Source organism: Lolium perenne, chromosome 5, assembly GCF_019359855.2.
Source record: "Lolium perenne isolate Kyuss_39 chromosome 5, Kyuss_2.0, whole genome shotgun sequence".
In the NCBI taxonomy this organism is placed as follows: Eukaryota; Viridiplantae; Streptophyta; class Magnoliopsida; order Poales; family Poaceae; genus Lolium; species Lolium perenne.
In genome coordinates, this window is record NC_067248.2 from 138,930,466 (window position 1) to 138,947,185 (window position 16,720).

Sequence of the window (16,720 nt, forward strand, 5' to 3'; positions counted from 1 at the left end):
TTGGCTACTTGAATGATCCCCACAATGTGTATCAACATGGTAGAACGGTCACTCCATTGATGTCTTCGAGACAGACTCTGGTGACTACACCTACCAATCATTCTAAAATACAAGGCCTCGTACACACGTGTAGCTTTATGGAATGATAAACCACATACATCAGTCATGTGGTATTGGTTCTCTTGAACCATCAATCATTATCTACACAGATAATGTTGCTTGTGTTGCATGGATGCAAACATGATACATCAAGAGCAATATCACTAAGCATATTGCCTCTAGATTGTTTTATCTCCATGAACTTCAGAAGAATTGGGGAATAAACATCTTGCAAGTCAAATCACACAATAATGATGTTGGTTTGTTCACCAAGTCTCTACCAACTTCAACATTCCAGAAGTATTTTATGGAATTGGTATGCGACGGCTTCCAAATTTGCAAGAATCAGGGGAGTATCTTCCTGAATCAATCATGTTCAAAGCATCATATTACACTCCTTTTCCCTTTATGAGTTACTACACAGGTTCTCATCAAGGTTTTTAATGAGGTAATATCAACACAAGATGATATGTCATATTTTCTGTTATCCCCACCGGGGTTTTTAGGAAAGTATATATGACATATATTGTTCTCTAAACTCTATGGGGTTTTTTCCTTTTACAAGGTTTTTCTCTATTGAGTTAACAGAGAGACAATACCAATTATATGTTGTGTCATTTTCTCCTTATTTTTCCCACTGGGTTTTGAAGGAGTTTTAACAGCATATCTAACCATTATATGTTGCACCATTTTCTCCTTATTTTCCCACTGGGTTTTAAGGAGTTTTAGCAACATAAAATACACACTACTCTCCTCGTATTTTTCCCACATGGTTTTTAGAGGAGATGATTCCAAAGATGATTCTAGAGATGACCAAGCACAAGGACAAGGAAGGATTAGGGGGAGTGTTAGAATTTAATTAATAGGTTAATTAAAGGGGTAATCCTCCCTCATGTAATACTCTATGTTGATTGGTTTGTCAACAGACACAACCCTTCCTCACACCTCTTCGAACGGACGTGACCCATATTCGCGTCCCTTCCCCTTGTATATAAGTTGTGAATCATCAATGGAACATGACAGTTGAATCATTTGTTGTCTCTCTCGTTTGCTTCTCGATACTACTTTCAACAGATATATTGTAGTTGCGGTTGAAGCCCACTTGGCATAGTGGTAGGACAGCCCATATGCTAAGGGTAAGGTCCATACTCATGAGCAGGTCGTCCAACGCTGGATGCACCAAAGCCCACCTTGCTCGGCCTGACTTGCAGTACCACAAGGGTAGCCCAAGACAATCCTGGCGATCCTTATTTCTCAACGCAGGAGTGAGCGGGCGCTCCACTCATAGCGGGATAGAGTTGGGCATTAGCGACGGAATTGGTTTTTCTTCATTTTTTTCTTCAGTTTTCTCATTTTCTACTGGTTTTTCATTTGGTTCCGCATGGTTTTTTCCCTCCAGTTTTTTGTTTTGCTGTATGGCTTTTTCTGAACTTTCCAAATTTTGAACCTTTTCGAATTTGAACATGTTTTCAGGTTAAATATTTTTAGATTTGAACTTTTTAAAATTTAATTTTTTAAGTTTAAACAATTTTTATTTTGAACACTTTTAGATATGAACAATTTTCAGGTTTGAACAATTTTCATATTTGTTTTTTGTTCTGATTTTAAAATGTTCATATTATAAATTTGTTTAAATTCGAAATTTGTTCAAATTTAAAATTTGTTCAAATATGAATTTTGTTCGATTTAAAATTCTTAGTTTTTAAATGTAAACAATTTTCAAATTTGAACATTTTTTAATTTGAACATTTTTAAAATGTGAACATTTTTTAATTTCAAACAGCTTTCAAATTTGAACAATTTTCAAATCTGAATAGTTTTCTAGTTTGAACATTTTCAAAGTCTGAACAATTTCTAAATTCGAACATTTATTTAAATTTTGAATATTAAAAAAAAAACCACAGAAAACCATAATGATAGCATTCAGGGATTTGAGTCCCGAACGACCGGAGTGAACGACCGGAGGTCTAGCGACCGCGGACCCAGATGGGCCGGCCAGGTCGTGGTCCTTAAGCGATTCGGTCCCTTGCATCGCTTAAAGCGATGTATAGGAGCACCCGACAATCCTTCGATGAACGCAAACAAGTTGGCTGAAGATTTCCCAAGAAGAAAAAACCGTTTTAAACCTAAACTTGTAGAGATTGGGCGAATCAAACCTTAAACTAAAAATCCCTATCGTTTGCACACTAAATTATCTAATCCTGATTTCCTAAGCTTGTTTTCGGAAAAAAAAACTAAATTAATATATATCCTCGCTCACTCTTCCCCAATGTGTTAGATATCGCGGCGAGCAAGCTCGGCCAATGTGGGGTGTGTGGTGGCTACAAGAATTTAGCCTTTGCTTATTCCCGCCTTGTTTGTGATAGTTGGTGCGGATTGTATTGTGCACGTGCAGGGAATGGATGAAGGATGTGTGCGAGTGTGTCTAGGAGATGATCATCCTCTCATGCTTGTCCACATCGAGGTTATTATCATCCTCCTTCATGGATGGACAAATCGATTATTTTCTGTTCTGAGAATCCTAATGGATTGATTGATGGAATAGAGCAAAAAAGACATGATCGAGTTGGTTACACTTACGCAAGGTCAATGGAGGAGTTGGTTGATGCCTAACCAACCCTGCCACTGCACTGATATGGTACAGCCTCACCAACACAACTGCGGTGTTAGGCAGCCGGTCTCATCCATCCTTTGCCCCCTTCTCGCCCTTGCTACTCGTTCTTACTAGGTCCAACTCCATGTCGTTGCTGACGATGCTAATCCCGTTCCGTCCACGCCGCTTGCGATCCGGCCCGAGCTCGATGCCACCTAGTGCCACCTCACGATGGCAATTTTATCCACGAATCTGGGTATCCATGGATATTTGACCCGCCGGGCACGGGTACGGAGGGTTGGTTGTATCCACGGATTTCATGGGGCGGATATCCGATAATTCATGGAGCGGGCACGAGCTTTTGCTCCATGGGTATTCGATGGATATCCAACTGACATGTGGGACCCACATGTCAGTGACACATGCAATTTTACCTACGATTGGTTGTCCTTTTTAGGCCCAAATCACAAACCATTAATTTAAGCCTTAATGATTTTATACTCTAAATAATCACGGAACCGCCTTGTGCTGGTAGGGCTTCCGCCGGCCGCATTGACCGTGGATCTTCGTTGATTGCTCCGCCTCCTCGGTTATGTGATATATTGTTGCTTTGATATTCCTATAAATTGTCGACATAATTACGGCTGAAATGCTACTGAAATAATGTCAAAATGCTGCCAAAATATTAATGTTAGCTTATTATTGATGAAATGCAAGTGAAATATGTTGAAATGGTACTCAAATTTTATGGGCATGGATATCCATGGATATCCAGGTATCCATCGGATTTGGATTTGGGGCGACATCCATGCCCATGGATACTTTCGTGGGTGGGGCAGAGCGAGGCTGGTGGATTTGGACATGGATCTGGTTTTCCTATATCCGTATAAACCCGGTCCATTGCCATCCTTTCTTTTTTTAGATGGGGAGGGGAGACAGGTGGATTGGGATATGAGATTAACATGACACGTAGGCCGGTGCGCCAAATATTGACAGGGTTTAATTTAGACCAGGTTTAGATAGTTCAGTGTGCCGATTTTAAGTTCAGGGTATGATCTGTCCAAACTATAGGGATTGAGGTTTAAACTTGACTTTCTACATCCAGCCCAAGCAGGAGCGGACTGGCATGGCGCATAGCCGTTGGCCGGCAGACACGCGCCGCACTGCACTTCCAGCACTGCCATGTGCACACTCTCATCATTACCCACCGCCGCTAAACCAATTCCTCCCCGCGCCCCTCCTCAATTCGACCGTTGCCCAGCCTTCCCGCTCCCTTCTTCTTCACGCCCTCTCTCATTCCTTCCTTCCGCCAATTCAAATCCACCACCCACCACCTAGTTGTCAACGAGAAAGATCCGGCGGCGGCGATGGAGAAGTACGAGAAGCTGGAGAAGGTCGGGGAGGGCACGTACGGCAAGGTGTACAAGGCGCGGGTGGCGGGCACGGGCCAGCTGGTGGCGCTCAAGAAGACCCGCCTCGAGATGGACGAGGAGGGGATCCCGCCCACCGCGCTCCGCGAGATCTCCCTCCTCCGCCTCCTCTCCTCCTCCCTCTACGTCGTCCGCCTCCTCTCCGTCGAGCAGGTCACCAAGCCATGCGGCAAGGCCGTGCTCTACCTCGTCTTCGAGTTCCTCGACACCGACCTCAAGAAGTTCGTCGACGGCTTCCGCAAGGGGCCGTCGCCAAAGCCGCTGCCCACGCAGGTCATCAAGGTAACACTCACTAACTAATTATTATACCGTACTGCTATTTGATTTAGCTCATATCGGTCTCATACGGTACTACTGAAATCGGCCGCCACGAGACTAAAATTGACGGCTTTGTGGGTTCAAGTTCACTAGTACCTACCAACAAACCCCTCTGCACTTTTATTCAGATTACAAACTGCATTTTTCGGACAAAGAAATCTGAGATCGGTGCTGATCCGAACAGATCGTAAAAGAATCAGATCGACGTATCTAATGCTTCATGCTTGTAAGTTGTAACTATGGTAACCTAAAAAAATTCATGGGAAGCAAGGGTCTGTGCATATACAGTTGCCAAAGACCTACCAGGAATGTAGGCTGCCAACATTAATCGCACCTTGGTGGGTGATATACACCAATTACTGCATTTTGATTCATACAATGTTGATGTTGAGAAATGTGGATGGTATGGATCGTAGTTCCACACAGAAATTTGCAAGAACTGATTGATAAAGGTTAGAACAGATTTTCATAGAAGAATCAGATGAACATACCAACCTAATATTGATGGAAAGCACGGGTGTACACTCGTGCATACACAGTTGCGAAAGAACAATTAGGAATGTAAACTGAGAACATTTGCAGCACCTTGCTAGTGCTATTCAATTCTTAATTTCTACTTTCATTGTCAAATTCAGAAATGTGCCCCATGCCCAATATAAAAGAACGATTTCCTTCCTTCAAAGACAGATATGCTGCTACTTGCTGTTGCTTCCATAGAAACTCTTTACTTTCGTTCAGACTAAAGATTATTCATGCACTAGACAGTTTGCGCCACAGGAAGTCGGCTCTAATATTTGCGTAGAATACTATCTTTAACCACTAGTTCCTTTTCATATATATTTCTCTCTCCATACACATGCTCCTGCGCGCGACCATGTACCCTGCACTCCATGTTATTACTTGATTACTTCTATATGAAAATGACAATGAGTAACTTTTTTCTCCTCCTTGTAGAGTTTCTTATACCAGTTATGCAAAGGAACTGCGCATTGCCATGCCCATGGTGTCCTTCACCGGTTAGACTTTTGATCTGTTCTTTTTTTCTGGACATTCATCTCCGTACACCATTGCATTTGTAGCTGTGTCATTTATGCTATCCTTCTTGATTTGTAGGGATTTAAAGCCACAAAATTTGCTGGTTGACAAGGAGAAAGGGTTACTGAAAATTGCAGATCTTGGGCTAAGTAGAGCTTTTACTGTTCCAATGAAAAGTTACACCCATGAGGTACTGCTGCTATTCATCCAGACATTTGTACTGAGCATGCTCTATTATGTTCCTTGCTCATGTTATAAGTTTTGTAGATTGTGACGCTCTGGTATAGAGCTCCTGAAGTTTTACTTGGCGCAACACATTACTCAACTGGTGTTGACATTTGGTCCATTGGTTGCATCTTTGGTAAGCCAATTACAGTTAGCCTTTGATCTTTGTTACGTAATCCCTCGTCCTTGTATTCAGAAGTAAAAACACATTCTATGCACATCCTACAGAACAAAGTACAATATCAGATGATTTGTCACACTTGAGTACAGTTTGTCGAGGAGAAAAACAGTTTAGTTTGTCTTACATCAAACAGAGTAAAATTATGAACAAACCAACAAAATGATCGATCTGTTCCAATAATTGTGAAGTTTTTAGCGTGCATCTTGTCCAGGATAGGGGTAAAGAAACATCTGATAAGTATTATACTTACATGCTTTCGTTTTAAATCGAAGTAAGCTCCAGTTATCAGTAGTCCTCGCTCCTCAGTTCTTTGAATTACTGTCCAGTCAAATAAACATAAACATATTATACTTCCGATTGAAGTTTTTTTCTTGCTTTTCTTGACTAGATCTTATATGTGCCATTATGATATTGTAACTTTCTATTACAGCTGAAATGGTCAGAAGACAAGCTCTTTTTCCTGGTGACTCAGAGTTGCAACAGCTGCTTCACATTTTCAGGTAATTTTACTGCTGCTCTGCATAAGTACCACAATATGTAATATGCCTAGTTGATCATGGTAGACTGTAGCTTCAATAGGTAAAATGATTGAAGTACTTGTTAGTATACCATCTGAGAGTTTATTCATCTTGTATGCGTCCTGTCAATTTATAATAACTGGAATGCTATGTGTGACTAAAATTTGCTTCTGAAAAGGTTGTTGGGAACTCCTACTGAAGAGCAGTGGCCTGGAGTATGTTCTCTGAGAGACTGGCACGAATATCCACGCTGGCAGGCACAGAGTTTGGCACGTGCTGTTCCAACATTGGAGCCTGAAGGACTTGACCTGTTATCGGTAAATTACGAGACTGATATAAAATGCTATAATTTCTTATCAGTAAGAGAAATAAAAGAAGCCAATAAATAATATGCTTCACGATAAGAAGGGGCCTTCTTGGCAAGTCAACAAGATAAATTGATACTGTGCTCCAGAATTAATATTCATCCTAAGTTCTATCTTCAACTCTACATATTTCAAGTTATTTTTCTTGCTGATCCAGCATTATGTAATAGGGGTCTCTCATCTTAAACAAGATCTGAGCTGATAGTTTGTTGTCTGTTCTACTGCAGAAAATGATTCAGTTTGATCCAGCAAATAGGATCTCAGCTAAAGCCGCCATGGACCATCGCTACTTCGACAGCCTCGACAAGTCCCAGTTCTAGCTGTTGCTGTCTTTTGCTTTGGCCATGAAGCGGGGAGATTTGCTTGCCATCTAGGCAACCTGATCTTAAGTTATCAGCTAACAGTTTTGTTAGTGAGCGTATAACCGATGTGCCTATCTTTTTATGTGATTGTTGTATGGATTCGTGAGGTCGAAACCTGAACTGCCACTCAGTAAACTATTCAGTTACTTTGCGATGTTATCTCATTTTCTGCTGATGTTCTTCTTTATCGTCCGGTAATCTTTTTTTGTCTTTGAGGTTGGAGACTGAACTGCCACTCAGTAAACCTGATCTTAAGTTATCAGCTAACAGTTTGGAAGAGCTTTCTCCATATTGGTAATTGGTACTGACGTGTGCTTGTTTGGTGCCTGGACATTACATCCTCTCGGTAAAGAGCGATACAGATTACAGTAGGGCGGTAGTAATCCCTCCCGTTCACAGTTAGTTTGCGTAAATATTTTGAAAAAAAACATCAAAATCTGCAGTATAAATTCTATGGTATTAGAATTGTTATAAACTATATTTTTATACTATGTGTCTTTGGTATTATGGTTGTTGATATTTTTTATATACTATGAGTGTTTGTCATTAAATTTGACAAAGTTTGACTTTGATTAAATCTAGAATGCAAACTAAATAAAAACGGAGGGAGTACTTTTGTGCCTTTAGTGTGCTTGCCACATCCTCGGCACGTCGATGTGAGGTGAGTTGTCTAGTGGGATACCATTTTAAAAAATTTAGGAAAATTTTGAGACTAAAAATTTGCACTAAAAAAACCAAATGAATTAGAAATAAGATTTAGGCAGGATCTCACTTAGGTCTCTATCAACAGCTGGCATGTAAACATGCGTGTGGTTGCGGAATAGGCTGATGGCCATTGATACGCGTACAGCACGCGTCCGTTGGGAACCCCAAGAGGAAGGTGTGATGCGTACAGCGGCAAGTTTTCCCTCAGTAAGAAACCAAGGTTTATCGAACCAGTAGGAGCCAAGAAGCACGTTGAAGGTTGGTGGCGGCGAGATGTAGTGCGGCGCAACACCAGGGATTCCGGCGCCAACGTGGAACCTGCACAACACAACCAAAGTACTTTGCCCCAACGAAACAGTGAGGTTGTCAATCTCACCGGCTTGCTGTAACAAAGGATTAGATGTATAGTGTGGATGATGATTGTTTGCAGAGAACAGTAGAACAAGTATTGCAGTAGATTGTATTCGATGTAAAGGAATGGACCGGGGTCCACAGTTCACTAGAGGTGTCTCTCCCATAAGATAAATAGCATGTTGGATGAACAAATTACAGTTGGGCAATTGACAAATAGAGAGGGCATGACCATGCACATACATGATATGATGAGTATTATGAGATTTAATTGGGCATTACGACAAAGTACATAGACCGCTATCCAGCATGCATCTATGCCTAAAAAGTCCACCTTCAGGTTATCATCCGAACCCCTTCCAGTATTAAGTTGCAAACAACAGACAATTGCATTAAGTATGGTGCGTAATGTAATCAATAACTACATCCTCGGACATAGCATCAACGTTTTATCCCTAGTGGCAACAGCACATCCATAACCTTAGGGGTTTCTGTCACTCCCCCAGATTCACGGAGACATGAACCCACTATCGAGCATAAATACTCCCTCTTGGAGTTACAAGCATCAACTTAGCCAAAGCATCTACTAGTAACGGAGAGCATGCAAGATCATAAACAACACATAGATTGATAATCAACATAACATAGTATTCTCTATACATCGGATCCTAACAAACACAACATATAGCATTACAGATAGATGATCTTGATCATGTTAGGCAGCTCACAAGATCCGACAATGAAGCATAATGAGGAGAAGACAACCATCTAGCTACTGCTATGGACCCATAGTCCAGGGGTGAACTACTCACTCATCACTCTGGAGGCGACCATGGCGGTGTAGAGTCCTCCGGGAGATGAATCCCCTCTCCGGCAGGGTGCCGGAGGCGATCTCTTGAATCCCCCGAGATGGGATTGACGGCGGCAGCGTCTCTGGAAGGTTTTCCATATCGTGGCTCTCGGTACTGGGGGTTTCGCGATGAAGACTATTTGTAGGCGGAAGGGCAGAGTCGGGAGAGTCACGAGGGGCCCACACGCTAGGGCCGCGCGGCCAGCACCTGGGCCGCGCCGCCCTAGTGTGGCGCCGCCTCGTGGCCCCACTTCGTCTTCTCTTCGGTCTTCTGGAAGCTTCATGGCAAAATAGGCCCCTGGGCGTTGATTTCGTCTAATTCCGAGAATATTTCCTTACTAGGATTTCTGAAACCAAAAACAGCAGAAAACAGCAACTGGCTCTTCGGCATCTCGTTAATAGGTTAGTGCCGGAAAATGCATATATATGACATAAAGTATGCATAAAACATATAGATATCATCAATAATGTGGCATGGAACATAAGAAATTATCGATACGTCGGATATGTATCAGCCATACATGTCTCTCTATGTGGGCCTCCAATATGGAGGAATGGGTCAGCCTACAATTTCTGAGATTTTGTTTTGTTTTGAGAAATCGCTAACTTACAAGAAAAACACACCGAAACCACGAGAAATGACATGTGACACTTGTTCATAAACATTTGTAGAAAACCCCCAGAGAAGGAAAATGTAGAAGAACACTAAAAAATAAAATTACAACCAAGACCATGGACTTAACTGTCATCGTCACCTCTCGTCGTCGTCAGATTCGGTGAAGCAACTTCTCCCACACGGGCTTTGTGACTCAAATAAGAGCAGAAGATATGATGTAGCCCCGCCTATCGTCGACGCCACACCATGGCCAAGGAGTCCCCCAAGTGGACCAACAACACAAACCCCCGCCATATATGTCAAGGTGAACTCTTTCCTCTCTATGATCGACCTCAATACCAACTTGAATGGTATGCTACCTCATGCCTATCATCATGGTGTCCATAGGTGCCGACATCGACAAGGACCAAGAGAGAAGGAACTCCCATGGTGCAAGGAAGAGAGAAGAAGAAGAAAAAAAGAAGAGAAGAAGGAAGAGGAAGAAGAGGCGGGAGGAAGAGGCCCAGCCGGCCCAGAGGCCGGCCAAACCGGGCCCCAGGCCGGCCAGGCCGGTCCTAGGGCCGGTCAGACCGGGCCCCAGACCGGATCCACCCCGGCGACAACCGGCATCGTACGACGCCAAACCGGGAAACTTTTGCGAACTTCCCGGTCTGGCGCCCGGTTGACCGGCCCTGGCGCCAGGCCGTCCGGTCCCTGGCCCGGTTGGCGCCCGGTTGACCGGATTTCACGGGACTGACTCGACCGGAAACGGCCCGAGTCGATCAACCGCATACCTTTTCGGCCCAAGTCGCCTTGTACCTCTATATAAGCACCTAGGTCATCCCCTTTACTCCTTAGACAAGATTTAGGCTTAGACATGAAGTTGAGCTTTGTCTCCCTAGGGTTTCATCCCCTTTGTATCAAGGCTACCCTTGTTGGATGTATGGATTTGTGAGTGTGAGATTCTAGTGCTACCCACTCTCTCTCCCACTCCTAGATTCATGTCCCTCACCAATCTCTCCTCTCGGAATTCTACCGCGTGTCTCTTCTGGGTTGATTCTACTGGCGTGGTCCGTCGAGCCATGGGGTAAGTATCGATTGTATCGGGTTGGTGTGCGTGCATGAGTTCATCGTGTTCTTCGTGTTCTTCGCGCTCTCCCTCTCTTCCTCCTTTGGATTTCGGGTCAACCGCAAGATCGGGCCACAAACGGGGTCTTAGACCTCATCATATGGTATCAGCAGCCTTTGGTTTCCGCGGATTTGACCCCCCACCCACCCAATTTCATCTCTGAAAATTTTCCCCAAAAATCCCCAAAAAATAGCCCTAAATTGCCTTTTGATGGATCTGCGATTTCGTTGTGTTTTGAGTGGTTTTGGTCCATGGATTCGATGTTATTGTGCTTGATCTACTATTTCCCCAACTTCTAGCCCCCAATTCCATCGTTTTCCTTCGATTTGGGTCGATTTGGACGAGTTTGGCTCAAGAACACGAGCAGCCGGTTGAGCAACCGGTTGACCGGGCGGCAGACCGGCCCGGTCGGCCCAGGACCCGGCCAACCGGGCGCCAGACCGGGGCAGCCGGCCCCAGGCCCGGCCAGACCGGCCCCTGCACCGGGCGCCACCCCATCCACCTACACCGCCAACCACCACCACCGCTCTCCACCGTCGGCAAGCACCGCCACCCTCCCAAACCACTGGTAAACAACACCGCGGCACCACAACCACCACCGCAACCGCAAGGGCATAGACACCACCCACCACCGGCTTACCACCGCCACCACCGCCAAGCTACTTTGACCCTTTTTCTTCCGCTAACTTGTGTTTGCTTGTTCCGGTTTGAGTGCCTTGTTTGTGAAACTAACCCGCAGCTCCGAAGCAAGCGACGACATCCGAGGCACCCCGAACTTGCAACCGTACTCTTGACACCACCGCCATCATCGCAAGTTGTGTGTTCCGACACCGCCTAACATTTTCATCTAGGTATAACTTGCATTCCCCTTGTAACCCCTCTTCTTTTGCGATCTATCCTATCGAGCATTGCTTATCAAGTGCTGCGAGACATTGCATGTGGCCCCGCTTGTGAGGTGTGTGTGCGTAGTGTGGAGTCAAGCTTCTAAGCAAAACTCGTGTGGCAAGATAGCAAAAGCGAGGCTAACGCTAACATAGTGCGTGAAAAAGCCCCAAAAACACAAAAAGAGTGCAAGTGCCACCATAGATACAAAAAAGTGCAAGTGCCACCGTATACAAAAGAGTCATAAGCTTTTAAGCAAAAGAGAGAAGAGAAGAGAGGCCGCGTGTGAATCTTGTTGTCTCTTCATTTGCAACCAAAGCTTTGGCTCTCCTTGTGTTAGTGTGACACCGAGCACCTTTGCATACACTTTTCCGCTCACTTTTGGTTGCACTAACCCCGTTTATCCCGTGTGTGTGTTCCACAACTTTTCCGTGTTTATAGTGATGTTCACATTGACATTTGGATTTTTGGACCTCACCCACTTTTAACAACATACTTGATCTTGGATTTTGTCTTTTGGCTTTCCACCATACCCACCTAACACCATATTTGCTAGCTTTTGCGTGTGTCTTTGTGTGAGTACCCGATACAGTTGTTCTAACTCTCGGTTTTGTTGGATCACCCCAATCTTGTCATACCACGGTAAGGTTGCGGGGTAGTGTTCTTCCACTAACATACACCATATAGATCTTGTCGTGCTAACATGTATAGCGACGAAGAAGATACGGAGGAGTACACGGAGCACTTCGAGGAGGATACCTCTTCAAGCACCGCGGATGTGGAGGAACATGTGGAGCTCGACACCGACTATGGCTCCACGAGCATCACTGACATGACCGACATCGAGGAGCTCTACATCGACAATGGCTCCTCAAGCATGGACGACATGGTGGAGCACCACCTTGAGGACGACATCGACGAGCTCTACATCGACAATGGCTCACCACTCATGGACGACATGGTGGAGCAACGCCACGAGTACGACATCGACAACATGGTGGAGCAACACCACGAGTACAACATCGACACCATGGCGGAGCCTCACCTACGCTCCACGATGAGCAAAGACGATGCTCCCAAGTACACCTACGTCGCCAATGGAGCTACATATGAAGATAGAGGACCTCCAAGATGGCACCATCTTATGGAGCATCAAGAGCGTCCCCAACATGATCGCCATCGACACACTTCTCCGAGCTCCACAAGGCACCACCATGAGAGTGCTTATGCACAAGATCATCGACATCAAGGACATCATATGGAGCTTCAAGGGCGTCCCCAACATGATCGTCATCGACACTCTTCTACAAGCTCCACAAGGCACCCCAAGCAATATGCCAAGTCGCATGAGCCATCATCTAGGCGTGGCAAGGACCGTCATCGACTCACACCATCTCATGATAGTCGTCGATCACTACCACCTCATGGTCTACATCGACATACGTCACCACATGAGCTTCGCCGCCACAAGCCACTTCATGATCGCCATCGACCAACATCCCCCAAGGATCTTCGACGACACTCATCAAGACATGGTGATGAAGCACGACGACGAGAGCCTCGACACGAAGACAACAAACACCATCTTTCGGTGTCTACCACTCCAAGGATGGAGAGGGCACATCAAGAAGACCTTCCTCATAAGGCGACTTCTCCCTCTTGTGCCACCACCACAATGGCCCCTACCTCGTCACATGCCTATGGACTCCGATGCTACAAGTGCAAGCAACAAGGCCACCCTCCACGGGAATGTCCCAATCTCCTATGTGAGGTGTGCAAGGCCTAGGGTCACGTGGCATGGCAATGCACAAAGCCAAGCGCCAAGACGCTCTACTTCTACGAGCTAAATGCACAAGTCCCCGAGATGCCTATAGCGCCCACACTTCAAGATGGAGATCTACAAGGTGAACTCAAGGGTGAAGTTGAGCCGAGCCTAGCTCTCAACAACACCATGGCGCCACCGATAGACGATGACTTGGGAGGCGATGGAGTTGAGATGGTTGAGCATGGGAATTTCCCTTCAACCAAGGAGGCGCATGGAGATGAGAAATTCGAGCCTACTCCCCTATGCTTCATTGATGAGTTGGTACCAATCCCATGTGAGCATGAGAGCCACCTAGCCCACTTGAGTGAGAGTGATAGTGAGTTGAGTGACTTCCACCCCATATGTGAGTTTGAGTGCTTCCGTTTGGAGGACATGAGTGATACACAAAGTGAATTGAGAGAGGTAGATGATAGGTCCATGGAGGACATCGCTTTGGCTAACACATTAACCTCTCCCTCTTTGGTGTCTTCTTATGTTGCACTAGGTTCCACGGAAGACGAGTTCCCGCTCATGGAGACGATGTACATGGTGCATGAAGATGATGATATCTCACCATGCTTGCTTCAAGACGGACATGTCGACCACATGGATCCTCCTACCTCCACAACACCTACCTCAAATGAGTCGGCCTACAAAGGTAACAACATAGGTGTTGATGATGCCATGATCCCACTAGTGGACATGATGCCTTTGGAGTGCATGCATGATCTCGATGATCCATTTGCTACTTCACATGCTACTTTCATTTTCCCATGCGATACTTTGCTTGTTAACATTGTTGATCATGTGGAAGTGAATGCTTGTGATACCATGACCATGCCATGCTATGGGAGCTTCAATTTTTCTACCATTGCTTGCAATATGTCGACCACTTGCTCTTTCACATGTATTGCTTGCAATGATAATGATAAGGATGACATTAGATTCCGCATGCTTTGCCCCAAATGTTTACACCATTCCATGATCCTTGCATCCAAGATTGTGAACAATTGCTCTTTCTTATGCTTGGTATGCAAGAATGCTTATTTTATTGTCCACGAGATGGCCCCCATAGCCTTCTCACTTTTTGATGATCATGAGTTACCACATGCCATGAATGCAACTTCTTGCCATATGCACCATCGCCATGCATTTCATACTATCTTGATTGACACTAATGGTGATGTACACAAGACATGGAACATCATGATGGATGATGTGTTCCTCTACCATGCACACACGCTTTTTGTTTTCTCTTTTGTGTGTATAGGTACCCGAATGACAACTTCCACCGCTACGGAGCATGAGCTCACGAAACGCGCAATTGAGAGCTACCCCAACACGGACGAGATACATGATCCAACCCATGGGATTCACACAGAAGGGTATGTTCCCAAACGCCTTCGCCCTCGTGTGTTTCCGGTATGTCTTGTCGAGTTTCCGGTTTGGTCCAATTTCTCGTCACCTCTTTTGCCTCTTATGCAACATATCTTGACACATCTTGTTGGCACAATGGTTGTTGTATGCCTTGATGTTATCATCATACACTCCGAGAATCTCAAGGACCATGTCATACATGTGAGAGACACCTTATGCATCTTGTGCCACATGTCACACAACAAGTTGCTCTTCTTTGGATTTCTCCTTTCATCTATGGCAATTGAAATGGATTCTTTGACACTTGAGGATACTCATACTCGGCTCACGCCAACCACACTTTCCCAAGCGAGAAGTTTCCATCTCTTTGACATTGCACATAACAATTTTGCCCACAATTTTGCCGCCACTACTTGCCTTTTGATTGTTCCATTTGTTTGGGACAATGCTACACATCACATTTTTGACACTTTACAAACTAAACTTTTACATGCACAAACTTTTGCCCCACCAAATTTTGAATACATCGACACTCTTTTGGTTCCCATTTTTGCCAAATGCCTCTTGGAGAAACGACATGATGCTTCGTATTTGATTGAGAGCCTCTTGTTCGCCGATCACAAAATTGGCATCCACAAGCTTTCCATTTGCAAGTTGTTTTCCCCAAGCTCTTCTTCGACCGCGACTTTATCCCTCTACCACAACATGGGACAGCCATCATGGACTACACCGTCGGTGAGGAGGAACAAGAGTCGAGGACGACTCTTCCCCAAGGGGGGGGGGGGAGATGATGTAACCCCGCCTATCGTCGACGCCACACCATGGCCAAGGAGTCCCCCAAGTGGACGAACAACACAAACCCCCGCCATATATGTCAAGGTGAACTCTTTCCTCTCTATGATCGACCTCAACACCAACTTGAATGGTATGCTACCTCATGCCTATCATCATGGTGTCCATAGGTGACGACATCGACAAGGACCAAGAGAGAAGGAACTCCCATGGTGCAAGGAAGAGAGAAGAAGAAGAAGGAAAGAAGAGAAGAAGGAAGAGGAAGAAGAGGCGGGAGGAAGAGGCCCAGTCGGCCCAGAGGCCGGCCAAACCGGGCCCCAGGCCGGCCAGGCCGGTCCTAGGGCCGGTCAGACCGGGCCCCAGACCGGATCCACCCCGGCGACAACCGGCATCGTACCGACGCCAAACCGGGAAACTTTTGCAAACTTCCCGGTCTGGCGCCCGGTTGACCGGCCCTGGCGCCAGGCCGTCCGGTCCCTGGCCCGGTTGGCGCCCGGTTGACCGGATTTCACGGGACTGACTCGACCGGAAACGGCCCGAGTCGATCAACCGCATACCTTTTCGGCCCAAGTCGCCTTGTACCTCTATATAAGCACCTAGGTCATCCCCTTTACTCCTTAGACAAGATTTAGGCTTAGACATGAAGTTGAGCTTTGTCTCCCTAGGGTTTCATCCCCTTTGTATCAAGGCTACCCTTGTTGGATGTATGGATTTGTGAGTGTGAGATTCTAGTGCTACCCACTCTCTCTCCCACTCCTAGATTCATGTCCCTCACCAATCTCTCCTCTCGGAATTCTACCGCGTGTCTCTTCCGGGTTGATTCTATTGGCGTGGTCCGTCGATCCACGGGGTAAGTATCGATTGTATCGGGTTGGTGTGCGTGCGTGAGTTCATCGTGTTCTTCGTGTTCATCGTGTTCTTCGCGCTCTCCCTCTCTTCCTCCTTTGGATTTTGGGTCAACCGCAAGATCGGGCCACAAACGGGGTCTTAGACCACATCAAGATACCCACACTCGGTGAAGCCTATGCCGCTGTGGCACATTGACAAGGGATCATCCTCATGCTCCCCGCGACCTTGGTCAGATGCTTGCTACCGCCGGATATGTCGCC

The 16,720-nt window shown here is 45.6% G+C and overlaps 1 protein-coding gene across 1 annotated transcript; it reads left to right on the forward strand.

Moving 5' to 3' along the window:
- The first annotated feature begins 3,880 nt into the window (after positions 1-3,880).
- Positions 3,881-7,295, forward strand: LOC127300044 (cyclin-dependent kinase B1-1). The gene is made up of 7 exons (XM_051330119.2): positions 3,881-4,404; positions 5,395-5,456; positions 5,554-5,665; positions 5,743-5,836; positions 6,312-6,381; positions 6,578-6,716; positions 6,992-7,295. The coding sequence occupies exons 1-7, from the start codon at positions 4,060-4,062 to the stop codon at positions 7,082-7,084; spliced, it is 915 nt and encodes a 304-aa protein (XP_051186079.1). The 5' UTR covers positions 3,881-4,059; the 3' UTR covers positions 7,085-7,295.
- Positions 7,296-16,720: the final 9,425 nt, after the last annotated feature.